The sequence below is a fragment of the Rhinolophus sinicus genome, linkage group LG10, assembly GCF_036562045.2.
Source record: "Rhinolophus sinicus isolate RSC01 linkage group LG10, ASM3656204v1, whole genome shotgun sequence".
Lineage (NCBI taxonomy): Eukaryota > Metazoa > Chordata > Mammalia > Chiroptera > Rhinolophidae > Rhinolophus > Rhinolophus sinicus.
In genome coordinates, this window is record NC_133759.1 from 66450941 (window position 1) to 66478198 (window position 27258).

At 35.2% G+C, this 27258-nt stretch overlaps 1 protein-coding gene across 2 annotated transcripts in view; it reads left to right on the forward strand.

Moving 5' to 3' along the window:
• Positions 1 to 27258, forward strand: part of PPP4R2 (protein phosphatase 4 regulatory subunit 2) — a 57663-nt gene that overhangs the window by 12527 nt on the left and 17878 nt on the right. For both annotated transcript variants that reach the window (XM_019719690.2, XM_074313297.1), the window contains one exon: positions 26151 to 26321. In XM_019719690.2, coding sequence (XP_019575249.2) covers positions 26151 to 26321 — 171 coding nt within the window. The remainder of the gene's footprint in view (positions 1 to 26150; positions 26322 to 27258) is intronic.

Here is a 27258-nt window from a genome sequence, read left to right on the forward strand (position 1 = left end):
TAAATTTTAAAAATTTGTTTTAAAACTTTCGGTCTTTATAGTTTTAAGTATCTTAAATATGGAGAATATCACATACATGCCTTTTCTGTTTACATCTCAGTTTTGGTTAAGGAGAAGTTTGGTGAGAAAACTTTGAGTATTTTTGGATCCTTGTCTCTCAAAAGTATTTTTTCCCAGTTTTATTCAGAAATAATTGATGTACCTCAATTATTGATGTATACAGCATGGTGGTTTGATTTACATATATTGTGACATGACAGCCACAGCAGGTTTAGTTAACATCTTTCATCTCATATAGATACAATAAAAAAAGAAATGTCTTGTGATGAGAACTCTTGGGATCCACTCTTAATTTTCCTATATATCGTACAGCAACACTGCTAAGTATAATCATCATGTTGTACATTACGTCCTTAGTACCTTTATCTTAACAATTGCAAGTTTGTACCTTTTGACAGCCTTTCTCCAATACCCCCTTTTCCCACTCTTTGCATTTTGAGTTTAATGGATCACATGAATTAAATAAATATTGCTGTGTACATAATGTGAAAAGACTCATATACAAAAATTATGGAATTAGTACTACTTTAGATAAGCCTGTCTCATTTAAAACAGTATTATAAAGCTCACAAGGAAAAAGAAAAATCTAACTATACTGTTAACCTATTGTATATTCTTAACAGAATTTTTCTGTGCATATATAAGTATGTATGTTAATACTTTTTGAAAAATACGCATAGTATCAGACTTCTGCAGTTTGCCTTTTGTTACTCGCTGTATTTGGGTATCTTGATCAAAACACAAAAGTTTACATCGTTTTTATGGGTTGCATGGTATTCCTTTGTTTTGGGTACACCCTGATTTACTGGATCTGTCCTCTTTGGGGTCCTTTAGGTTATGTACAGTTGCAGACAATTCAAGCAACATTTAAGGGAGCATATTTACATTGGCACAGATTCAGGAATGGGATTTATGGGTTGAAGTTTATGTATATTATTATCTTGACAGATACTGCCATTGACCTTTCAAAAATTTTTTTTTAGCTTATGCTTATACCAGCAGTGTATGAAAGTTATCTCTGTCCTGATGTCAGCACCGAGCATTCTAGGCTTTTAAATGTGAAAATCTGATAGATGGTATCTCATTTTAATTTGCTTTATTTTTATTTTGTGCCAGCATCTTTCCATGAGTTTACTGCTATTTGTAGATTTCTGTCTTCCTCATTTAGTAAACTGTAGTTTGTTCTTTTTTCAGTTTTTTGCTATAGTTTTATTGATTAAAAAAAACAACAACAAAGTAGCCTGATCGAGTTCTAAATAAATTATACTTTTATTGTATTAGGAATAATTTGAGTTTAAAACAGTCCCAAGCAGCATGTTGTTTAAAAAGGTCAACAACTGTGTAGCAAAGGATAGTTTTTGTAATGATCGGTGGATTGAGCTGTTTTTCTGGCATATGTCTCTCTCGTTAATCACATTTCAAAGACAAGTAGTTGTATTGATCAGTTAAAAAAGACTTGAAATACAAAGTATGAGCAATGCCTTTAATTTTTATTATTTGAAAATTTGTCCTTGTAATCCCTCCACCCCCTGCAATGTGGTTTTGGCCTATTTATTTGTAAATAGGCCAAAACAACAACAAAAAAACACTGTTCTTAGGTTAACTGAGTACTGAGAGCACTCTGAAGCCTCAAATGTCATAAAGTACTACAGCAACAGGAATGAAAATACCCATGAAAACGAACATTATTTTAAGATTGTGGTCTTCTATCTTAAAATTAGTTTTGAATAAACACATCTTTTATTTAAATGTAGGTAAATTATTTAATTTGATCGATGGTGTCTACTTAAGCTAATAAGCGTTGGCAATAAAGTGGAATTAAAAATAATTGAAGATGTGTGAGTTTTTGAGATTAAGGTTTTTCTTCAAATTTGCATTTTTATAATTTATTTTGCAATACTTGTGTTCACTTTCCTTTTCAATATTTCATAGCAATGGTTCTCAATCAGGGGTGACAATGTTTGGAGACACTTTTGGTTGTTACAAGTGGCATCTAAGGGTAGTGGTTGGGGATGCTGCTAAATATCCTACATACGTAACACAGGACAACCCCCAACAGTGAAGGATTATCAAGCCCAAAATGTCAATAGTGTGCAGAGGTTGAAAGATTCTGCTCCATATGGGAAAGCATACATTCAACTTTAAAAAGTCTTACAGTTCTGTTCTGTGACCTGTGAAATAAAAACAATGAGTAGGATAAGACCATGAAGGTCTTTAACCATGGCTTTGATTTTCACCTCTCAGAACTCTGTGAAAAACTTTCTTTAGAAAAGAATAATTTTTGGGAAATAAATACTGCTTGTCAAAGATTCATTGTTTAATTGTAAGTATTCTCTTTCCTGATTTTCAGGAATGATGAAAGTGCCAGATATTTTGCCCTTCATCTAATCATATATCATCTAGGAAACTTTTTCTCTTTTAATTACTCTCACACAATAAGCTGACACTAGAGGTGGGTTTTTTCCCCCCATACCAAGCAATTCTGTGACTCCAGCTGAGAGTCCTACAATTCATTTCAATTCTGATACTATGTACCTGGAGTTAGCATCAGATCTCAGAGTTTAAGTGCTTAGTCCCACAAGACTCCCCCCCCCCCCCCCTTCAGCCTCCAGTCACAAGTCCAAGTTGTTACCTGTGCTTCTGACAGCACACTGAAAATGGGAGATTGCTGGTACCCCTCTTTTGGGTTCCATTAATTTGTTAGAATGGCTCACAGAACTCAGGAAAACAGTTTACTTGCTAGATTACCAGTTTGTCAAACAGAATATTAAAGATACCAATCAACAGCCAAATGAAGAGATACATAGGGCGAGGTCCTGAAGGGACCTACATGTATACACCTGGTGTTTTACCCAGTTACCATTTCCATATTTAATGAAGTGTTATTAATAGCTGCTTTAAAATGTGCTCGTTTCGTAGACCTCTCCACTTTTTACTTCCAACTTCTGCTATGATCTTTTCAGATTGTGCGATGTATATATAATGAATAGGGTCCAGAGTCTTCACTTCAGCGTGCTGTTAAATATGCAAGATGGCGTAAATAACTAATCTTTTTCTCACCTGTGAAGCCATCTGTTTCTGGAGTTTTGTTTCTTGGCAGTTGTTTGATTACTGCTTCTATTTCAGTGTTAGTGATCGATCTGTTTAGAAATTCTATTCCTCCCTGGCTTAGTCTTGGAAGGTTGTATGTTGGTAGAAGTTTATTTCTTCTAGGTTGTCCAATTTGTTAGTATATAATTTTTGTAGTATTTCTGTGGTGTAGGTTGTAATTTCTCTTTCATTTACACTTTTTTATTTTTCTGTGAGTCTGGCTAAAGGTTTGTCAATTTTATCTTTTCAAAGAACCAGCTTAGTTTCACTGATCTTTTCTATTTTTTATAGTCTCTATTTTGCTTACTTCTGTTCTTTATTATTTCCTTTCTTCTGTTTACTTTGAGTTTTGTTTTCTTTCTAGTTCTTCCAGGTGTAAAGTTAGATTGTTTGGAAATTTTCTTGATTCTTGAGGTAAGACAGCTTTGCTATAAACTTCCCTTTTAGAACTGCTTTTGCTGCATCCCATAAACTTTGGAAAGTTATGTTTTCATTTATCTCAATGAAGGTTTTGATTTCCTGTTGGATTTCTTCGATCCATTAGTTGTTTATTGGCATGTTGCTTAGTCTCCACGTGTTTGTTTTTTCCAATTTTCTCCCTATAGTCAATTTCTGGCTTCATACTGTTGTGATTGGAAAAAATGCTTTATATGATTTCAGCCTTCTTGAATTTATTGAGACTTGTTTTGTAGCTTAATATTTGATCTCTTGTGGAGACTGTTCCATATGCACTTGGAAAAAAATGTGTATTTTGCAGTTTGAGGATGAAATGTTCTATAAATGTCTATTAAATTGAATTGCTGTAATGTGACATTTAAGGCCATTATTTCCTTATTGATTTTCTGTCTGGATGATCTGTCCACTGATAAAAGTAGGCTATTAACTTCCCCTGCTATTACTGTAAATTTCTTGCTTTATGTCTGCTAATGTTTGCTTTATATATTTTGGTGCATAGATATTTACTATTGTTATATCCTCTTTTTAGATTGATCCCGTTATCATTTTGTAATGTCTTTGTCATTTTTTTACATTCTTTGTTCTAAAGTCTATTGTGTCTGATATGAGTATTGCTACCCTGCTTTCTATTCATTTCTGTTTGTATGGAATATCTTTTTCCATCCCTTCACTTTCAGTCTGTATATGTTTTGATATGAAGAGAGTTTTTTGTATGCAGCATATGGATGTTTCCTAATCCATTCAGTCATTGTGTATCTCCTAATTGTAGCATTTAGTCTATTTACATTTAAAGTAATCATTGATAAGTATGTACTTATTTCCATTTTGTTAATTGTATTTTAGTTGTTTTTGTAGTTCTTATCTGTTCCTTTCTTTTGATATCTTTGCTGTGGTTTGCTAGTTTGTTGTTTTGTGTGTGTGTGTGTGTGTGTGTGTGTGTAGTGTGTCTTTTGCAGATTTTTGGTTTGTGGTTACCATCAGGTTTGTGTGTATCATTCTATATCTAGAACAGTCCATTTTAAGCTGATAGGTATTTAAGTCTGAATGTATTCTAAAAGAACTACATTTTTATTCCCCTCTTCGTGCTTTATGTTTTTGACTTCATATTTAAGATTTTTTTGTTGTTTCGTGTATCTCTTAACTACTTATTGTGGTTATAGTTCAGTTTGCAACTTCTGTCTTAAATGTGCGATTTTCTGTGTTTATTAAATATTTGCTTTTACCTGTGATATTGTTTCCTTTCACATATTATCGGTGGTTATGGCCTTTACTGCTTAAGTAAGGCATTTTAATATTTCTTATGAAGCTGGTTTAGTGGTGATGGACTCCTTCAGTGTTTGTTTGTTTGGGAAACGTTTTATGTCTTTCAATCTGAACAACCTTGTCAGGTAGAGTATTCTAGGTTGTAGGTTCCTTTCAGCACTTTATGCCCTTCCACTCCCTCTGGCCTGCAAAGTTACTGCTGAAAAATCAGCTGATAGCCTTGTGTAGTTGCCCTTGTATGTGACTAGTTGTTTTCCTCTTGCTGCCTTCAAGATTCTCTCTTTAACATGTTGCTTACGGATCACGAGAATCTTCACGAGGGATTTAAACCCCGCAGTACGCAACGTGTTAACTTTTTGCCATTTCAATTACAGTATGTCATGGAGTGTGTCTCTTTAGATTCATCTTGTTTAGCCCTCTGTGTTTCCTAGACCTCTGTTTTTCATTTCCCAGGTTTGGAAAGTTTTCAGGCATTATTTCTCCAAATAAAGTTTCTGTTCCTTTCTCTCTTTGTCCTCCTGGGATCCCGGTGAATGTGAATGTGCGCTTGATGTTGTCCTAGAGGATCCTTAAGCTATCTTCATTATTTAAAATTAGTTTTTCTTTGTTGTTCTGATTGGTTGATTTCCACTAATCTGACTTTGGGTCGCTGATCCGTTCTTCTGTGTTAGTTAATTTGTCATTTACTCCTTCTGTATTTTTTTCATTTCAATTGTGAATTTCAGCTCTGGTTATTATACTTTCTAAGTCGGTGTTGAAGTTCTCCCTGAGTTCCTCTATTCTGCTGTCAGGTTTGGTGAGGATCCGTGTGACTGTTTCTTGGAATTTTATAAAGTAAATTATTTACTTCTATTTCATTACAGTGTTTTTTTCTGGAAATTTTTCTTGCTTCATATGAAACATAGTCCTATGTGTCCTCATTTTATTTGACTTTCTATGTGTATTTATATGAGTTAGACAAAATAGCTCTCTCTTTCCCAACCTTCGTATAGAAGTGACCTCTGTGTGCTGGGTGGATTTGATAGGCAGGTTGGAGCCTAGTGGATGTTTGTCATGGCTTGAGGTGATGACTTGCTGAGCTACAGTGACTCCAGGCAGGGAGGCCAGGCACTTGTGGTTACGCCTTGTTGATTCCACTTGCTAACTTTATTTGGAGCTGGAGCCAGGCTCCAGGTGGTATGGCCAGGCATGCTCTGCAGTGACCTTGCAGGTAGGCCAGAGCACCTGGGTAGAGCTTCTGCCAGCTCTCTTAGGTGAGGCGGACGCTTACAGACACCTCCAATTGTGGAATATTGTCTTAGATCCCAGAGAGCTTCCACGATTCCCCCACCATCTCCTCTATACACTCTCTTGTTGTGCAGAAGCTGTTCATTCAACCCTCAGTTGTTTCTCAAGAGAAATTCCTGTATGTATAGGTGAACATTTCAGTGTGCTCATGGGAGGAGGCGAGTTCAGTGACCTCCTGTGCCCCACCATTTTAGACCTCTGCCATTTTCGAGCTCCTGCCTTACTCTTCTAAAGTTCTTTTTTGATCTCAGTTGTTTACCTTTCCAGTTTTATCTCTTGCCACCATTTGTACCTTTCCCACATTACTTGCAGTTCGCTAGATATGCAGTTCTTTATTTTGCTAGTGTTAAATTCTAATAATATCTTTCTGTACATTTCTTCTGATGTTGTTCCTCAAGAGATATCTTAATCTTGTCTACTGAAAAGCTTTCTTGGATCCTGTTTTCTCAGTAGAAACTCATATTTCTGACATGCATCAATCACATTTTCTGTTGTAGCTGTTTGCTTATTAGACTATTTCTACTTGTTCTGTAAGCTTTGAGGGGGCTGAAGTTGCCTTGCTCAAAACATGTCACAAAGTAGGAGCTGAGTTAAATATATAAATGGAAGAAAAACTAAAATCTTGTCTTTATCTGTTAAAGAAATTATTTCTAACTTTAGAAAATAATGGAAAACCTTATTGGTATCAACCTTGAGCTGTGTGTGTGTGTGTGTGTGTGTGTGTGTGTGTGTGTGTGTGAATATTCTGAAATAAACTTGCCTTCTCTCTTCCCTTACAATTTTCCTATATCCAGATACTATTTATCCTTCGTCAGCATTTCTTGTGCCTAAGCTTTCCCAGATTTTCAAACAAGATAGTAATGACCTTTTTAAATTTTTCATTTTACTCCTTTCTACTCCATGTTTTGAGTATTTTAATGTAAATCCTATTTTCCTGTTTAAAGAACGTAGGAAGGGGAAGGGGCTGGGATTTATTGAACGGTATATGGTGTGATGGTGAATATATATGTATGTATGTGTGTGTGTACACACGCGGGCACGTGTGTACACACACAAAATGCTGGTATGAGGTTTTCTGAATATGGGAATTCCTTTTGTTATATACTATTCACCACTTAGTTTTTGTGTAATTTCTGATTGTGCATTGTTTCCTAAAGTTCCTTCAAACCTTTATTGAGATGTCAATTAAGTCAACAAGTATTTACTTATTACGCATATGTTCTGTGCCAGGGCCTTGCTAGGAGCTAGGTATGCAGTGGTGAGCAAACAAACCAGTCTGTTACAGTACTTATTATTTTGCCAATAAAATATTTCATTTAGTATTGTATTGGGTGCAGGGGATGCAGTGGTGAGCAAATAACCCACAGTCCCTTATAGTATTAACAGTATTTTATTTCATTTAATATTTTCCTCACTGTTTTTATCAGCATTCGTCTGTAACACATATGTTTGCTTTATTTTAAAAATTAAAACTGGGGGAAACTTTTGTAAATGTAGTTCCTTGAGAGTAATTTTTTTCAGTTGACTTTTAAATCAGCATATGAAATCTGACAATTAAGTTTGCAAACTCATCCTAGCTACATACCTCATTGCCGAATATCACTATGGTCACCTTCTAAGTACTCCCCTCGGTAAGTTATGCACCGACGCCAGCACCTAGTCCACCCTTCAAAGTAATTTTGAAACTCTTTTTCTGGAATGGCCATCAGAGCTATCGTCGTATGTACCCTTGATGTCCTGAATGTCATCAAAATGTCTTCCTTTAGTATTTCCTTTATCTTCGGGTGAAGAAAAGTCATTGGGGACCAGATCAGATGAGTAGGGAGGGTGTTCCAATACAGTTATCTGTTTACTAGCTAAAAACTCCCTCACAGACAGTGCCGTGTGAGCTGGTGTGTTCGTTGTCATGATGCAAGAGACATGAATTGTTGGCGAAAAGTTTAGGTCATTTTCGTCTAACTTTTTTATGCAGCCTTTCCAGCACTTCCAAATAGTAAACTTGGTTAACTGTTTGCCCAGTTGGTACAAATTCATAATGAATAATTCCTCTGATATCAAAAAAGGTTAGCAACATCATTTTGACACTTGATTTGGACTGACAGAATTTTTTGGTCATGGAGAATTGGCTGACTTCCAATGTGTACTTTGACACTTTGTTTCAGGGTGGTATTGGCACAGCCTTGTTTCATCACCAGTGATAACACGGCCCAAAACATCATCTTGCCTCTCCAAAAGGTCTTGGCAAACTTCGACTCACCTTTGCTTTTGTTCATCGGTGAGCTCCTTCGGGACCATTTGTGTACACACCTTTCTCATGCCAAGGTTTTCAGTTAAGATTTTAATTGTTTCTCTATCGATGTTTACTTAGCTATGCTTCTCACAGTCAGCCGACAATTTTGACACACAGTTCACAGAATTTTTGCAATGTTTTCATCAGTTCTGCTTGTTACTGGCTGCCCTGACCTCTCTTCATCAGTGACATGTTCTCTCCCTTCAGAAAAACGTTTAATCCACTTGTACGCTGCTCTTTTCTTCATGGCATTATCCCCATAAACTTGGACTAACGTCCCTGATTTCACTTCCAGTCTTTCCAAGTTTAACAGGAAACTTAATGTTTGTTCATTTCTCTAATTCAAGCTCAAGACATTCTCGTGACAGCACACAAAAACACGCAACAACAGTAGTGAATGCCACTCAGCAAGACACCGCCACACATCGACACGAACACAGCTGTGAGACACTGATAGATCAAGGTTACGAAACCTTACTGAGCTGTTTGTACTGTGCTGCCAATGTAAGCACACGGTGGCAAGGTCGCGGACTTAATTGTCAAATTTCATATGCTATGAGTATAAGAATAATCAGGTATAGAAAGGGGTCAACCAATACTAGTAATTGTGTTTGTTATACATTTCTATTTTAAAACTTTGGGGAGGTAAAAGCTTTAGTGTCAAGTGATACTAGCCTCATAATATATGAGGCCAATAAAGAGAACTTAAGATGGGAATAAAATTAAATTGCTTTAAATTTTTGCTTTTTGAATTTGTTCTGCTATACATACATATAAATTATAGTATTCCTGAAAAATTTCATAGAATTAGAAATTTTATTAAAGGTTTAACATTAGAATCTCTTTGCTACCTGAAAAAGACATTTAAAATTAAAAGGTCAGTAAATATTCCTCCTCAGTGTTTTTTCCCCACATTTTAGTGTCTGAAATTAAATGTTTTTGAAGCATCATAGTGTCCTAGAATTCTTAATGCGGAGTGTTACAGGTGATCCTGACTTAGATTTGATTAGTACAATATGATTAGCTCTGTGAAGGTTTAGGAAAAGCACGTATTTAAATGTATTGAATAGCTAGCACTGATACCGTGTTTCCCCAAAAATAAGCCCTAGCCGGACAATCAGCTCTAATGCGTCTTTTGGAGCAAAAATTAATATAAGACCCGGTCTTAGATTATATTACATAAGACCCAGTTTGATAGTAAAATAAGACCGGGTCTTATATTAATGTTTGCTCCAAAAGACGCATTAGAGCTGATTGTCCGGCTAGGGCTTACTTTCAGGGAAACATGGTAGTTTGGAAGACTCACTCTTTTAAGAAAGGTTTCTGAGTATTCAGTATGAGTAGGTTGATTTAAGTATTAGCATGTTTCAAGTAAGGATAGGTTTTAAGAAATTTTTTTTAGTACATTTATATTTAGTCGATAGTCTTCAAAAGTCAGGTTGGTATGAGGATTTGTGGATAAAATTGTATCCTTATTTGTGACTGAAATTTTGGTTTTTTAAGAATAGGTACTTGAACAGTACAAAATCTTTATAGAATTACGTTAACAGAATGATGTTTTCTAAATGTGCTATTTTTTTAATTAGTGAATTTGGTATTAATAAGGGGCATTTAAAATTTATTATAAAAGGATACCTTATTAAAAACAATTTGAATATTCAGTATTTCATAAAGGAAGAAATAACAGCCCCTCCATTTCTGTGCCCCAAAATATACTTAATATTTATATGTACTCAGTAAAATACAAATGGAAATGAGAATTTAGTTAGTAGCTTTAGGAAAAAAAGTCCTCTGGGAAAACTAAAGTGTCTTTGGACACTTTAGTTTGTGTTCTAAGGACTTAAATTCAAGTTTTTCAGATATACTTGAAAAAGAAATGCCAGTAGCCCTTTAAAGATATATTTCAATAAACTTCGTTTTTTAGTATTCAGTTTGAATGTTTTTATTTTTTAATTACAAAATTTACCATTAATAGCTTAATTTTTCTCTATAATGACATGAAGCAGTTATCTTTTAATACTTTTAAAAGGTAACAAGCTCTCATTAAAAACTATAGATATGATTGGCTGAAATACAACCTGCTTGAGACTTTTGAATTCATAAATGAATACATTTATAAATTTAGATCTAATTTCTAATGACGGAAAATCAAACTTTAGGGTTGATGCAGGATGATTCATATATTTTGAAGACCAAGGATGTTTATATTGGAAAAATATAAAATTCACCAAACTATAATCAAGGGATAAAGTTCTAATAAGAAAATAGCAGTAAAGTTGCTTTATTGGCAGTGATGTGTCATAAAGAGATTGTCAGTGTGTATAACATTCTGGAGAGTGACAGGCAAAGAACTAAACTAAAACCCAAATTCTCTGAATACTGTGGTTAGTAGTCTGCTAGACTGAATGTTCAAATGGCTCATTTTGGGGACTGTCTACTCAGACTTGAAATTAATTTACTAGTGTCACAGAATTTTAAGCATTAAAATGTAAAACATAAGCTTGAAATTCTAATTTGAAAATTCAGAAGAGGTTTTTTTTCACAGCTCAGATTTCTGCTTAAAGCTAGAGCATTAGAGATTTAATCTCAAAAGAATATTTGGCTTTTTGAAAGCAGCAAATTAATTTAAAACTTTTTTGCTTGCAAGCAGCACAAACTGATTTTGGTTCACGTAAGCCCAAAAGAAAACAAGAAAAGAAGGGAATGAAAAATTTATTGGAAAGATATTGAGGTAGCACTCAGAAGCAAAGGCTGAGGTATACCACCACCAAGCCTAGTTACTGAGGGTGGGGCACCTCAGGTACCTCAGCAGAAGTTGCTAGACCTTTTCTTTTGGTTGCTGCTAACGGGTGATTTAGCTCCAGCGACTTCCAGTCTCTGGTCTCTCCACATATCACATTTCTGGGGAGAAAAATCCAATTGGACTACTTGAGGATTAATCCACTTTTTGTAAGGGAGCTGGTGGGGTGGGCAGGGGAACAGTGGGGACAGATTATAATACTTGCTTTAAGGGAGTTCAAAGTACATTGGGAGCAGTAGAGTAACATGATTTCAGGCAAGGAGAGTTAGGAAAAGTTTCATGGTACAAGAAGCATTGTTACTCAGTCTAGGAAAAGGGAATAGTGAGCAAAGAATAGTCAGGAAAAAATGAAGGACTATGAAGGTAGATTTGGGGTAGATCAGAGAGTGTTTGGTTAATACATAGAATTTTGAATTTAGAAAGACCGTACAAGTTTTGAAGGTTGTTGAGCAGGAGAGAGATAAATTAGAGCTTTGCCCTGGGGAACTTGTGTCTAATTCAGGCAAGGCAGAGAAATCATTCAAGAGGCTATTACGGGAGTTTAAGCTAGAGGAAACAAGAATTTGAAGTATAGCAGTGTTACTGGGGATGTACATGAAGACTCACAGACAACATCAGGTTCTGGTTCTGTAGACATTTATCTATCCATCATTCTCGTCTTGCCCGAGGTTCTGTACAGGCTTTCTAAATGGTTTTCTAATTGCAGTTTTGCTTGCCCTTTACAGTCTCTAATCTATGATCATAGTAGTGGCAGTGCAACAGTGTTAAATATTATGTTATTTCCATGATAAAAATCTTAAGCACCCTTCTCCTTGCTCAAGTTAAAATTTAAGGTCCTTATCGTGACATTTGAAGATGTATATGATTGAATCTCTACCTAGCTATCCCCCAGTTTGCTCCCTTTGTTTTTCTGCTGTCCTAAACTATTCAGTTCTCTAGTAGATCATGCTTCCTCATCTCAGTGCCTTTTCACATAATGTTCCCTCTCCCTGGGAACAGACCTTTTTTTTTCCTTTGTGCTTATTTTTTAAGACATATACTAAGGATCTGGAAAATATTCCTTGACCCTGGGTTAGGTGTATCTTAGCTTATTTATAGGACTTTATGATTACTTCCATTATCATATGTATATTTTGCTATGCTGTTGTTTTCTGTTTAGATTGTGAATTCCCTGAAGGCAACTAGGCTTTTTTTTTTTTTTTTTTTTCAGTATCTTTTTCTACTACAGAAGAACTTAGAGATGCATATTTGCATTGACTTTTTTTTCTTTGCATATACTTTTCCTAGAACTAGATGTTATGACTTACTAAAAATATGGATTCTGAAGCTAAAACGCTTGGATTGAAATCCTGGCTTTGCCGTGTACTAGCTATATAATTGTGGGCAGATTAATCTGTTTGTTTCTTACTTGCCTTATTGATAATAAGGTGGGTGAAATACTACTACCTAACTCATAGGGTTGTTATGAGGATTGTGTTAATCTGTTCAAAGTTTTTGTTGCTATTACTATTACACATTGTTTGCATTTATACCCCTACTGCTAAAACAGTTGCACATATAATACTTCCCAAATCTGATTGAAAAGTGACGTTTTTCTTCCTGATTTCTTTTTTCCACAGTAGGTAGGTTGTGAATATTATTCCCAAATAATTATTGAGCACTTATTATTTGCTATACATATTCTTAGTACTTGTGATATATGATGTATATTGGTGAATAAATGTGTGGGCAACGAGATAATAAATATAATAAGTTACATATTATGTTACTAGATCATGAGGGCAATGGAAAAATAATAAAAAGGGTAAGGAAAATGAGAGTTAAGGGTAGAGAGGTAGTTGTAATTTTAAATAAGGTGGTCAGAGTAAGCCTCTTTTAGAAGGAGGCATTTGAGCAAGACAGGAAATTAGCTATGCAACATATAGAAGAGTAATCCAGGCAGAGGGATCTTCCACTGCAAAGGCTCTTAGTAGGAGTGTGGCCCACTTTTTCACAGACCAATAAGGAGGTCACAGATTGCAAGGAGTAGAGTAGACTGACAGGTTGACCAGGTCAGAGATGTAAAAGGAATTGGGGTCGGATCATGCAAAGCAATGTGGACCATTGTAAGGACTTTAGCCTTCACTTTTAAATGAAATTGGGAGCCATTCTGAGCAGAGAAGTGACATCAGACTTAAAGGAGGATTGTTCATGAATGGCTGTGCTGAAAATATCTTTAGATAAAGTAAGCTAGAAGCAGAGATTATTAAAGAGATGGTGGTGGCTCACATTAGTGGTAGCAGGAGGTGGTAAGAATAAGGTACATTCTTTATCTATGTATTTTGAATGCATGTCTGACAGGATTTCCTGACAGGGTGTGGTATGTGAGAAAGAATGGAGTCAAGAATGACTCGGGTTTAAAACCACAGCTAATGTACTCAGTGGTGAAAACTGAAAGCTTTTTCTCTAAGATCAGGAACAAGACAAGGATGCCCACTACTATTCTATTCAACAGAGTATTGGAAGTTCTAGCCACAGCAATCAGATGAGAAAGAGGAATAAAAGACATCCAAATTGGTAAGGAAGAAGTAAAACTGTCAGTATTTGCAGATGACATGATTCTATATATAGAAAAAAACCCTAAATATACTCCACCGAAATCTGTTAGAACTAATAAATCAGTAAAGTTTCAGGATACAAAATCAATATACAGAAATCTGTTGCATTTCTACACACCAATTGCAAAGGATCAGACAGAGAAAGAAAATAATCTTACTTGCAAGCGCATCAAAAAGTATAAAATAACTAGGAATTAATTTAACCAAATTGGTGAGGCCTATATTCTGGAAACTATAAGACATTGAAGAAAGAAATTGAAGACACAAATAAATGGGCAACTATATCTTGCTTGTGGATTGGAAGAATTAATGTTATTAAAATGTCCTTACTACCGTAAGCAATATACAGATTCGTTGCAATCCCTATTAAACTACCATTGGCAAGAATTGACTCGGGTTTGCCTAAGCAAACCCTGTGGGATTTTATTACACCTAAAATGGGAAAAGCTGTTGGAGGAGCAATTTGTGGGAAAGATCAAGAGTTCAGTTATGGACATGCTAAATGTTATATTAATGTGGAGCAGGTGGTTTGGATGAATGAATGTGGGGATCAAGAGCTATAATTGGCATATAGATTGTATTTAAAATCTCCAGACTGGATAAGATCACCAAGTAAGAGAAAAGAGGATGAGCCTCGGATAGCTCTGACTTGAAGCTTTTTGGAAAACAAGAAAAGGAAAATGATCAGGAAAAACCAGTGAGGTAAAATAAAACCCAAGAAAATAATTAATGAAGAATTATCAGCTGTGTGAAATGCTCTTTATAAGCCAATTGAAATGAGATATGAGAATTAACTGTCGGATTTAGCAATATGGAGGTCATTGATGACCTTGAGAAGAGCAGACTAGTTTTAGTGATGGGGCTGAAAGCTTGATTGGAGTAAGTTTGAGAGAGAGTGGGAAGAAGACAACTCTTTCAAGGAATTTTTCTGCAAAGGAGAGCAAATAAATGATGTGGGAGCTGGGAGGGTAAGTGGAAGAAAGAAAAACCTTTTTGAGATGGGAGCAATAATCAGCTTATTTATATTGCTGTGAAACTGATCCATTAGAGATTAAAAAAAAGGTTGCTATAGATGTAGTTGATAGAAAGGAAAGAATTACACGAGTGATGCTATGCTCTTGAGTAGGTACACAAATGGAGAATTGGGTATATAAATTAAAGCATAGATAGTTCATCTTTGGTAATAGGTGGGGATTCAGAATGTGTGCATAAGCATGCTTGTAGATGGGGAAGTGGGAGACTGGAAATTCCCTCTTGCTTGTTTTATAAGTGAAACAGGAAGCAAGATCATTTAGTGAGTGAGGAAGAATTCATTGAGCGTTTGAGGAGAGGAGATAGGAAATAGTTAGCTAGAAGTATATGAGAGTGAGTAAACTAGGGAAATACAGTATTATCTGACAGCATTAATAGTGTACTTGAGACCACAGGCATAATAACCTTGCATTTGTCCGCATGTGCACTGCTGTGTAGGCAGATTGGTGGAGAGATACAGCATTTAACCAGTGAAGTTGATTTTTTTGAGTACTGTGAGAAGGACTAGAGAATCAATTGTATGCAAGGGGTGATTATAATTATTAATTATAATTTAAGCTGGATACTGAAGGGAGAGGATGTGAAAGGAGGTGAGGGACAGTAAAAAGGTGATAGGATCAATGGACTGAAAATCCTGGTAGAATCCAAGAATATTTGAAGTAACTGCAGTATATGTAAATGTATTCCAGCTTGTCAAGAACCATAAAAAAATATAACTGGTAGGCTTTGACAAGCTAAATGATGTACAGCGCCCCTCCCATTCTCTGCTCTTGTCTGGTAGCTGAAATAGTTCATTTTTTAAAAAAGGAATAGTTTTGTGCATGGGTGGAGAAGGAATATTGGGTAAAGAATTTTCTCTGTAATAGAAGGGAGTAAAGAGTCTAGAAATATTCTTCTTAGTCCAGAGAGATTGTCTCAAGTTGTTATATGTCCTTTAAGTGACAGTAGATATGCCCAACCATTTTATAATGGTCTAACAGGTCTTTCTCACTGTTCCAATTCTTTCTTACTAATGCCATCTCAAGGTGCTCTCATTTGGAAAGTTCTGTGCGTAGCTACTACATTACTCAAGTGTTTCTTCTCACCCTGACTTTTCTTGAGGAAAAACAATCACTGAGTACTTATTAGGTGTCAGCCACTTTGCTAAAGCACTCTGTTTACACTAATGTTAATCCTTACATTAGTTCTGTGAAGTAGATACTGTTATCCCCATTTTACAGGTGCGGAAACAAAGGGAGGCTAGAGTTACCTGTTCTGGGTCATACAAATGAAAAAGCGACTTAATCTGAAATTTGAACTCAATCAGGCTTCCACACTTTGCCACCACCCAATACTTTAAAAATAGGTTTTCTTTTTCAACTTTTTGTTTTTACTTTCATCAAAGTTTTACATCCACACGATTTAGTGAGTTTAGTAATACAACACAGGTGACAAAAAAAGTGTTCTGTGTGGTTTCCTCTATTTCCTACTCCCCAGAGACAACCACTTTAAAATAATTATTACCTATATCTATGTTAGTCTTATAATGTTACTATTTTCTTTAAAATTTTATAATTTATTGATTTCTTACTAATGACAGTGAAGACTTAGTTTCTTTTATCTTCTCCTCCTTACTCCCACTTCCATTGCCCAATTTCTTCAGTATAATTATATTGATATTTTGGTAAGTTCAACATTCGTTATATACATTGTCTTTGTGAGTGCTATTTTTTCATTTAATTTTTTACGTACTTATATGCCTAATGCAGCCCCAAGCATTAGTTGTTTATATCTCATTACGATGTTTAGCTGTATTAGGTCGTCTACCAATTTCATGTTTTAAAAACACTCTTATGGAACCTTCTTAACTGCTCTATTCTGGACGGGTTGCTCTTTAGACGTGCCTTAATCATCCTACCTTCTTGGGATCTGCCTGAAATTCGCTTTCTTGTCTTGGGTCTTCAGTTTCCTAGATACCATGTCGTGTTTTTTTATTGGTTTACTTCATTGTTTTGATGGAGTGAGAGAAAGCATAATACCGTGTTTCCCCCAAAATAAGACCTAACCGGAAAATAAGCCCTAGCATGATTTTTCAGGAGGACATCCCCTGAACATAAGCCCTAATGCATCTTTTGGAGCAAACCTTAATATAAAACCTGGTCTTATTTTCGGGGAAACACGGTTGCAAATACTGTTGGTGTTGTTTTTTTGGTACTTTGAGCATCCGTAATGTGTTTATTCTCACTTAAATGGATAGTTAGATATAAAATTCTAGGTTGAAAGTATTGTCTCTTTGAATTTTGAAGGTATTTTTCCATTGGTTCTTACTACAGTGTTACTGTTAATAAATCCGAAGCCCTCTTTGTATGTGACCTGTTTTTATATCGCTGGAATTTTGTAGGATATTCTCCTTGATTCCAGAATTATGTAGTTTTACTCTGATGTGGCCACTTTGAACAACCCTTGTGAGCTCTCCTGATTTGAACATAGTGTCAATATATATGTGGTTTGCAAATATTTTCTCCCACTCCGTAGGCTGCCTTTTCATTTTGTTGATTTCTTTTGCTGAACAGAAGCTTTTTAGTTTTATGTGGTCCCACTTGTTTATTTTTGCTTTTGGTGTCAAATCCAAAAATTCATTGCCAAGACGTAAGGAGCTTCCTATGTTTTCTTCTAGAAGTTTTAGTTTTAGGTCTTACGTTCAAATGTTTTATTCATTTTAAGTTGATTTTGTATATGGTATAAGGTAGTGGTCGTTTCATTATTTAGCATGTGGCTGTCCAGTTTTCCCAGCACAATTTATTGAACAGACTGTGCTTTTCTCCTTTGTATACTGTGGGCTCTTTTGTCAAAAGTTAATTGACTGTTTATGCATGGGTTTATTTCCGGGTGCTCTGTTCTGTTCCATGGATCTACGTATCTGTTTTTATGTCAGTGCCGTGCTGTTTTGATTATTATAGCCTTGTTAGATACTTTGAAATCCAGGAGCATGATACCTCCAGCTTTGTTGTTCTTTCTCACAATTGCTTTGGCTATTCGGTGTCTTTTGTGGTTCTATACAAATTTAGGATTGTTTCTTCTATTTTGTGGAAAACGCCATTGGAATTTTGATATGGGTTGCTTTGAATCTTTTTCTTTGGGTAGTATGGCCATTTTGAAAATACTTATTCTCCCAGTCCATGAGCATGAATATCTGTACATTTATTTGTATCTTTAATTTCTTTCATCGTTTTATAGTTTTTAGTGTACCTAAATCTTTCACCTCCTTGGTTAAATTGATTCTTAAGTATATTATTCTTGTTGACGCTTTTGTAAATAGGGTGTTTTATTAATTTCTCTTTCTGATAGTTTGTAATTAGTGTATAAAAACACAATTGAGTTTTGTACCTTGATTTTGTATCTTGCAACTTAATTCATATATTCTAAAAGTTTTTTGGTGGATTCTCGGGTTTCCTATATGTAATAATGTTATCTGTAAATAGAGATAGTTTTACTCTTCCTTTCTGACTTGGTTGCCTCTTGGTTGTTTCTTTCTCTTGCCTAACTCTGGCTAGGACTACCAGTACTATGTTTAATAAAAGTGGCGAAAGTGTTCATTCTTGTCTTGTTCTTGATTTTAGAGAAAAGAACTTAAGCCTTTCAGCCTTTCACTGAGTATGATGTTAACTGTGAGCTTGTCAGTTTCATTGTTCTAAAAATGTTTCCAGTTATTTTTCAGTGTATTTTCTTATTTTTATATGTAGATGGAGATTCCCAGGAAGGGTTACCCATTGCAGTATTGATGTGTTCATTTTCCACTTGTTCAGACAATTCTTGGACCAGACTACAAATAAATGATTATTTCAGTAGATGCTGTGCTTTTTTAATGGTATTTTTTTTCGTCTCAGGAGTATGTGGCTATAGAAAAATGCTTTTGAAATAATTATGTCTTTAATTAGCAATTTTAAAGTAGCATGTAACTTTGGGACAAACTTCTAAGTACCAATGAATAATAAATTTTAGAAAATTTTTCAATAAGGGGTCAAAGGTTAGTCAGTAGTTAAAAGCATAAATCAACTTAACCAGAACACACCATTTGCAGAACTTCTTGTTTTAATTGGAAGAGAGAGGTGGATGAGTAGAGGAAAGTAATTTGAATCTTTAAATTGAGAGAATCCTTATCATGAATATTCAGGTTGCCAAAAAAGAAACCCAAGTTGACACTGAGTACCTGAACGTTTGTTTTACCTGTTGAGGCTTCCTTTTCCATCTGATCTGATCTTTTCTGTGTACAACCATCATTAAATATTTAGCACTCTAATTTCAAAACTTCACTTTAAATGGCAAATACGTTCTCTTTTGTGTCAGAAGTTTGTTCCTTTGGAGTAGGTACCATGCCATTTTCAGATAGGAGCTTCTGAGCAGGAAGATACGTAACATTTCAAAGGTAATTTCATAATAGGAAAACTTAGACAACTATTTTAGCATCATTTCAACATTTACATAAAAACTTTTATTATTTTTGAAGCAGTCAGTACAAACTGAGAATCCAAAAGTTATGTTCATACTTGTGTCACGTGATAATTTATTTTTTCCATACTACCATGAGAGTAAGAAAGACAATTGTAAATGGGTGGGAGTGGGACAGTAATCCTTAACTGGGGACAATTTTTGTCTCCCAGGGAACTTTGGCAATTATTGGAGACATTTATTTATGGTTTTCACAACTTTGAGGAGGGGGGAGTGGGGGTTGGATGTGTTACTTCTGCTGGGTAGAGGCCAGGATGCTGCTTAATATCCTACAATACACAGGTCTAACCCCCTTTGACAAAGAATTATTCAGCTCCCAATGTCATTGGTGTCAAAGTTGAGGAACCTCAGATGACGGATTGCAAAAGATCTATTCACACACAGAAGATATGTCTTGCGGACAATAAACATAGGTTAAAAATTCCAGTTTCACTAGCAGTGAATGAAATGCAGGGTTTTTCTACTATCAAATTGACAGTAATTTTGAAAGACTGTGATACTCGAATGAAACACTTATTTCTATAAAAGTGGTACAGCATTTCTAAGGGGCTTTTGAAAGTATGTATCAAAAGTTTTGATATTTATACTTCAATCTTGTGACTCAATAATTCCACTTAAAGGAATCTATCCTAAGGTAATAAAAAATACCTACAAAATTTATTAGGATATTAACCACTGAATATTTTTTATTGTAATGAGCTGGAAGTAAACGTAAGTTTTTTTTAATGGTGGCCACATATGATACAAATTAAAAGTTCTTCTTTCAAAGATGATTTGTTCCATGTATAAGGTGAAGAAACAAAGAGATACTAAACCGGGACACAAAATTTAAATAGCTAAAAAGAATAAGAATGAAAATTAGTGAAAAATACACTAAATGTACATTAGTGATGATCACTGGGCAGATTATGAACAATATTGTTTCTATCTGTATTTCCTAATTTTTATAATGACTATTGTGATATATCAGAAAAGGAAAAACAGACATCTCTTTTTATTTTTAAACTAATATAATTTTGTGGTATTCCAACTGAATAGGCCTGTGCTTTCCCATATACAAGTTTCCATTTATATATGGGTTTGTTTCTGGGCCCTCTGTTCCGCTGATATATTTTAATATTTGCTCAATTGATAAAATATAACATGATATGATATAATAATGCAAAAAGAATGTTCTCTTGTTTGGACCCCACTTACAGATGTTTTCTAGACTAGTAATTTGTATTTTAAAATTAGTTCTTAACGTCATGATTTTGTGTAAGCAGTTCACAGTGAACTCTATTTTCACCAGTCTTTCACTCACTTAATTCAGTATTCATATTAAATTTACTTGTTTTTGTTTATTCCTATCACATAAGACTGAATTCTGTGACACTTTAAGTATCTTGATTCACTTAACTGCCTTTTAAAGGGTTGGTGTTTTTATAAGCCTGTTACCTTGCATAAATGAGCAGCCCCATTAAATTCATTTTTGTTTTTATTCTTCCCATTTTCCCTTTGATGTTTACAAATGTGCAGTATTTGCTATTCCTTGGAGGTGGTAGGACTGTCCTATGTTATACTTTCTTGTATTAACACATTGTTTGTGGGAAACGAGTAAACTCGTCATATCGCCTCTAGTTGGAACTAGCAAAAATTTTGCAAAGTAAATAAATAGAGACCTCTTTTTAAACTAAAACACTGAAAGTTTCATAGAAAAATATCAAATAGATTGAAAGATACGAATATTTTACGGAAAGTCTAATTTTGGCGAGAAAATGTCAAAAAAGCCCCGCGTTACGACGCAATTTGGCGGGAAAATGCCCACTTACAAATTAAGTTTCCACACAGATTTTGTGTGGAAAGCAGTGAAGCTAAGTAGAGAGTGATCTTACTAGTATTTGGAACTGTAGGAGGCAGCAAGTTAAGATGGTGCTACTGGCCACTAAAGTATTCTAGAACTATCTGGGAACGTTAGAGATGGATTTTCTGCCCTAAGCCTCTGAGAATTGTGAGGGAAACATGTTTGTTTTAATATAGACTTGTGAGTTCCTATTGAGAAAAAAAGACCAGTGTGTGGTGTTTGGTAATAGGATATATTCATTAGTGATATGAGTTCTTTTGCCTTCCTAGAGGAGAAACTTCATAAAGGGCAAAATGGAAGGGAAAGAGAAGAAAAGGAAGTGAAGGGAGGTGAGGTTACTTAAAAAAAAAAAAAATTAATGGGTAGTGAATTTCAGTAAATTCTTGAGTTCATTTTAGCAATGTGGATTTAACTTCTGGGTGTTTTTTGGAAAATTTTTATGGGGAGGAATTCTGAAATTGAAAATGTTTCATGAGCATTCTCTCTGTTTACAATAATTTTATTTTCATGTTGAAAAAATAAGGTTTTTTTTTTGGTTGTTTTCTAGTTTCCACTCATCCAATAAGTACATGCATAAGAAAATTATTTTTGTTGTCAAATTTTTACTTCATTTGTTTATGACCTGTTCTTGTGTGTAAATAATTTTCAGGGAAGTGTTTTTTTGTTTTTGTTTTTAATCAAATTGTGTTGCAACAAAAAGCTGTATCTTTCACATTTTATAAGAGTGTTTTCATCTGTACATAACATAGTAACTCTTGAATTGCATCTCTTGGATTTAATTTAGAATAACTGCTAGATATATTTGAAACAAAATACAGTGTGTTCATAGTTCGTTTTAGTTTATGTGACTTAATTCCTGTCTGATAAGTTAATGTTGCAGAGTTTTTTGAAGCTCCCCATAGTTTGCTTTACCTGGGCTTCATTACTTCTTGTCTGGCTATTTCCATTAGATGGGGGAGGGGGGAGAGGGTGGAGTAGGGGTGTGTGTCTTTTTTGGGAGAAGATGTCATTGGTGGGTTGGCAAGTGGTTAATGGAAAGATGGGGTAATTTAAAAACCCTGTGTGTATGGAAATCCTAATTCATAAAACAGATTATAACTTAGTGGGTGATTATTAAAACTGCACGAAGAATTCTTAAGAAATGAAAAACACATGACTCCTGTTTAAGTAACTTTCCCTGGTGTGTTTAAGTATTAGTTAAATGCCTGTGGGGAGTCGAGTGAAATTTAAACATAAGTTTTAGTAACTCCTGCCAGTTTTATATTAATCAGAAATCAATGTTAGGCATGTCAGAAGTTATAATGTGCTGTCTCTGCTCGTTAAACTTCAAATTTCCCCTCCCAAAATAGACAAGGAAAAGAGGGAAAAAGTAATCATGCAAATAGCTTTTAATAGTTACCCTCACCAAATCTTTTTATAATAGTAATAAAATTTACTCATTTAAGAGACTGGAATTGTCAGGTCATATGTCAACTTTGTGCTTCACTTGTTGAGGAACTGCCAAACTATTTCCCAAAATGGCCACACCATTTTGCATTCCCCCAGCAATGTATTGCTTTCCAGTTTCCCTACATCCTCCTCAACACTTGTTACTGTCCATCTTTTTGGTTATAGCCATGCTAGTGGGTATGAAATGGTAGCTCATTGTGGTTTTGATTTGTATTCCCTTAATGGATAATAATGTTAAGCATCTTTTCATGTGCTTATTAGCCATTTCTCTGTCTTTAGAGAAATGCCTATTTAAATGTTTTGCTCATTTTTCAAAACTTTTCATTGGGGTAAAATATAACGTAAACTTTACCATTTTAAATGTGCAATTCAGTGGCATTAAGTACATTCACAGTCCTATGCCGCAGCCACCACTACCATTCACCTCCATACCTTTTTCATCTTCCCAAACTGAAACTCTGTACCAATTAAATAGTAACGCTTCACCCTTCTCTTCTCCCAGCCCCTGGCAAACACCTTTCTGCTCGCTGTCTCTTTGAATTTGACTATTCTTGCTACCTCATATAAGTGAAATCATGAAATATTTGTTATTTTGTGTCTGGCTATTTCACTTAGCGTATGTCTTCAAGATTAATCCATATTGCATCACGTGTCATAATTTCCTTCCATTACAAGGATGAATACTATCCCATTGTATGTGTATATACCACATTTGGTTTATCCATTTATCTGTTGATGAACATTTGGGTAGTTTTCACCTTTCGGCTGTTGTGAATCATACTGCTGTGTACATTGGCATACATGTATGTGATCGAATTGCTAGATCACTAGATCATATGGTAATACTTTCTTTGATTTCTTTCTTTCTTTTTTTTTTTTTTTTTTGGAGGAACCACTATACTGTTTTCCCCAGAGGCCATACCATTTTTTTTTTTTTTTTTTTTTTAAAGTTCAGGTTGTCTAACTTATTTTTTTTTTTTTAATTGGGGAAGGGGGACAGGACTTTATTGGGGAACAGTGTGTACTTCCAGGCCTTTTTTCCAAGTCAAGTTGTCCCCTCAATCCCAGTTGTGGAGGGTGCCGTTCAGGATCAAGTTGTTGTCCTTTCCTTCTTAGTTGTGAAGGGCGCAGCTCAGCTCCAGATCCAGTTGCTGTTTCTAGTTGCAGGGGGTGCAGCCTGCCATCTTTTGCGGGAGTCGTACTGGCAACCTTGTGGTTGAGAGAACGTGCTCCAACCAACTGAGCCATCCGGGAGGCAGCTCAGCTCAAGGTGCCGTGTTCAATCTTAGTTGCAGGGGATGGAGCCCACTATCCCTTGTGGGACTCGAGTAGTTGAACTGGCAACCTTGTGGTTGAGAGCCCACTGGCCGATGTGGGATTCGAACCGGCAACCTTCGGAGTTAGGAGCATAGAGCTCCAACTGCCTTAGCCACTGGGCCGGCCCCGAGGCCATACCATTTTACATTCCCACCAGCAATGTACAAGGGTTCCAATTTCTTTACATCCTTGCCAGCCAATACTTATTTTCTGTTTTTGGGTAACAGCCAACCTAGTGGATGTAGGTTCTATCTAGTTGTGGTTTTGATACATTTCCCTAATGGTTAGTGATGTTGAGCATCTTTCCATGTGATTATTGGCTATTCGTATGTCTTGGAGAAATGTTTATTCAAGTATTTTGATCATTTTTTTATCCGGTTGTTTGTTTTTGTTGTTGAATAGTAGTTGTTTATATACCCTGGATATTAACACTTTATCAAATACATGATTTGCAAGTATTTTCTCCCAATTCTGTGGGTTGCATTTTCACTCTTGTTGATAGTGTCCTTTGATATACAAAAGTTTTTTATTTTGATGTAGGTTCAGTTTATTTCTTTTGTGGCATGTGCTTTTCTTTCTGTTTTTTTTTTCCTTTTTTTTGTGTCACACAATATCTTTTATATCAACACTGATTGATTTTTGAAATGTCTTGGGAATGTATCAGGAATCTTCCAAGCTCACAGTGATGAATAAACATTTTCGAGACCTTTGCTTCAATTTTATCATTGGCCACAAATATTTCATTTGTTTATCTTGAAGTGATAGACTTACTTGATTCATTTTTGAGAAACTGTCTACCAAATGTCTCCTGATCTGAATAAGTATTATTTGTTTGACAGTCCTGTCAAGTAAAAATGGCTTTCTGTGAAAAATAGCTGGTTCAGCTGGCAACAGTATTCAACTGTTTTTCCTTGAGATGTCCCTAGTATTTTAATACATACCAGAAGTCATTTATGTATACTTCTCATTTTGTTACACAGAATTAGAAAGATATAGATTCAAAGGTTGAAAGTTAATAAAGTTAGTAACTTGTTTTATTCAACTTTAAATGAAACAGTTTTCTTTTTGTTTTTACTGTGAATTTGTGGTGGTCAAGAAAGTAATGACTACTGCTAGTTCAGTTTGATACTGCTGCCTTGATTTGTGCTAGTGTCATCAGTTTTACCTACTGCTGCTTTTGCACCAACAGTGCAAATGTCAACACAGAAAAAGTCAATTCTTATGAAAACAGCTTTTACTTCTTGGACCACACTGAGAGAACTGCTGCCCTAGTTTATAGGGTTACTGGGTGGGATGAAAGAGTGATTGCAGATTAGCACTCTGCTTATTTTGTTTAACTAGTCACCTGTGTAAGAAGTCTGTCTGCTGCCACTAATGGTTGTACTGTGTGTGGGGAAATGGTTGGCTTTCCTAACTCTTGTGTCTTGGCTCTTTAGACAGGTAACATAAAATTTCCTTATGTTAGTGGTAAAATGAAACGATGTTTATATTAATTTCATAAATGAGTAGATGTGAAACGTATATAAGGAAATTATGTATTTTTATTTGCAGATACATGTTGGATAGAACCTATGATATACCTTTCTATTGACAAAAGATAGTGACAATAATAGGTGAAAGCAAAAAAAAAAGGAGAAATTGAAGTTTATTTTGCTTTTTTACAAGTATAAGACTTTACTAGTCTATATAAGCCTTATAGCTTGGATGTTAAATGCTTAGAGTATGATGTCATTCTGACTTGCACACTTAAAACTATAAACGTGAACTTGGGCCAATTTCCAATAACCTATTTAAAAAGGGGAAGTAACACTTCCCTGGTTAGTTTTGTTATGGGGCATAGAATCAAAACAAAATGTTTTAGCTTTAAAAATGCTAAGAGTAGGACTTAGCATAAAATAGACTTTCAGCCAGAGGTAGTTCATTTTTAGGTTTTTATCAGAGATTTGGATTTTGTTTGGGTCAGGAAGGAGTTGGGAGAAACGGATTAAATCAGGTTGGATGAAACCTGTCAGATTGATCACGCATGATGCATTCTACTGAACAAAGACATTCTTTCTACTACTTACTCAGATCTTAATTTTGTTAGCATCACTGATGGTAAATTCTGTATTTGTGCTTTGTGTTCAAGAATTGTAAAGCTACATGGTATTATATATTTTTTAAATTTTTTGCTTATAGGATTCAGTGGTCCCAATTTAAAGGCTATTTTATTTTCAAACTGGAGAAAGTGATGGATGATTTCAGAACGTCAGCTCCTGAACCAAGAGGTCCACCCAACCCTAATGTCGAATATATTCCCTTTGATGAAATGAAGGAAAGAATACTGAAAATTGTCACTGGATTTAATGGGTATGCACTTAATACTATTTTAAAGATTTTCTTTTTATCAGAAGTATAGATTTTTCTTGAAGTTTTGATGTGTTTGGTTGTTTGATAACTGGTTATCCATTAGAATAAGTTCTGTGTTTCTAGTGACATATCAGGGGTGCCCAAAAAAAAATATATGCACATGACTTGTATTCATCTTTTGTTATCGGTATGTATTATTACAGTTTTAATAGTTCTTCCTTTCTTAAAATGTTTATACATTTTTTGTCACCCTCTGTATATAGTAGTTACTGATTTTCAGCTTAAAAGTATTTAAAATATTTACAGCTTTTTTTTTTTCTTTTAATTTTTATAACAATTTATTTGAGCCTAACTGATGACTTACATATGCCTGGGAGCAAGATCTCAAATGCTCCGCAGAATTACAGTTTTGTAGTTTCTTTCATGCATTTGAAATTAAGGAGGGGAGGTGAGGAAAATTACATGAAGGTGGGAGGGCGAAAGCAAGGTGGGGATTGAATTACAGGATAGCTAAGATTATTTTCTCTCTTGAGTGGGGTTACCGTTTGGTAGGAGGGGTCTGAAAAGAGGCATTTCAAAGGTGTCTTGACCTACATGCAAAGAAACTATGGAAAGAGCTTGCTTAAGGCAAAGATATGCTTTTTAGTAAAGAAGTGTAAGCCTGGAGTGTGGCTACCTACCATGACCTGGCCAGTTAAGAATTTATGATCAGATCACCCTGGAAGGTTACTTTCCATAGAACTCCTTTCTTCATACATTAATCTGAAGGAGGCATTGATGACCAACCTTTTGATTGGAGGGTGTAGTCTCACAGCACTAGGAAGGCTTGTTCCTGGGAAGTCTCAGTATTGAAATTGTCTCGTTGACTATGGGGGATGGGGCAACACCGTAACCCTGGGATCTGAGTTGAGGCCGAATTTTCCCCAAAAGGAAAGGG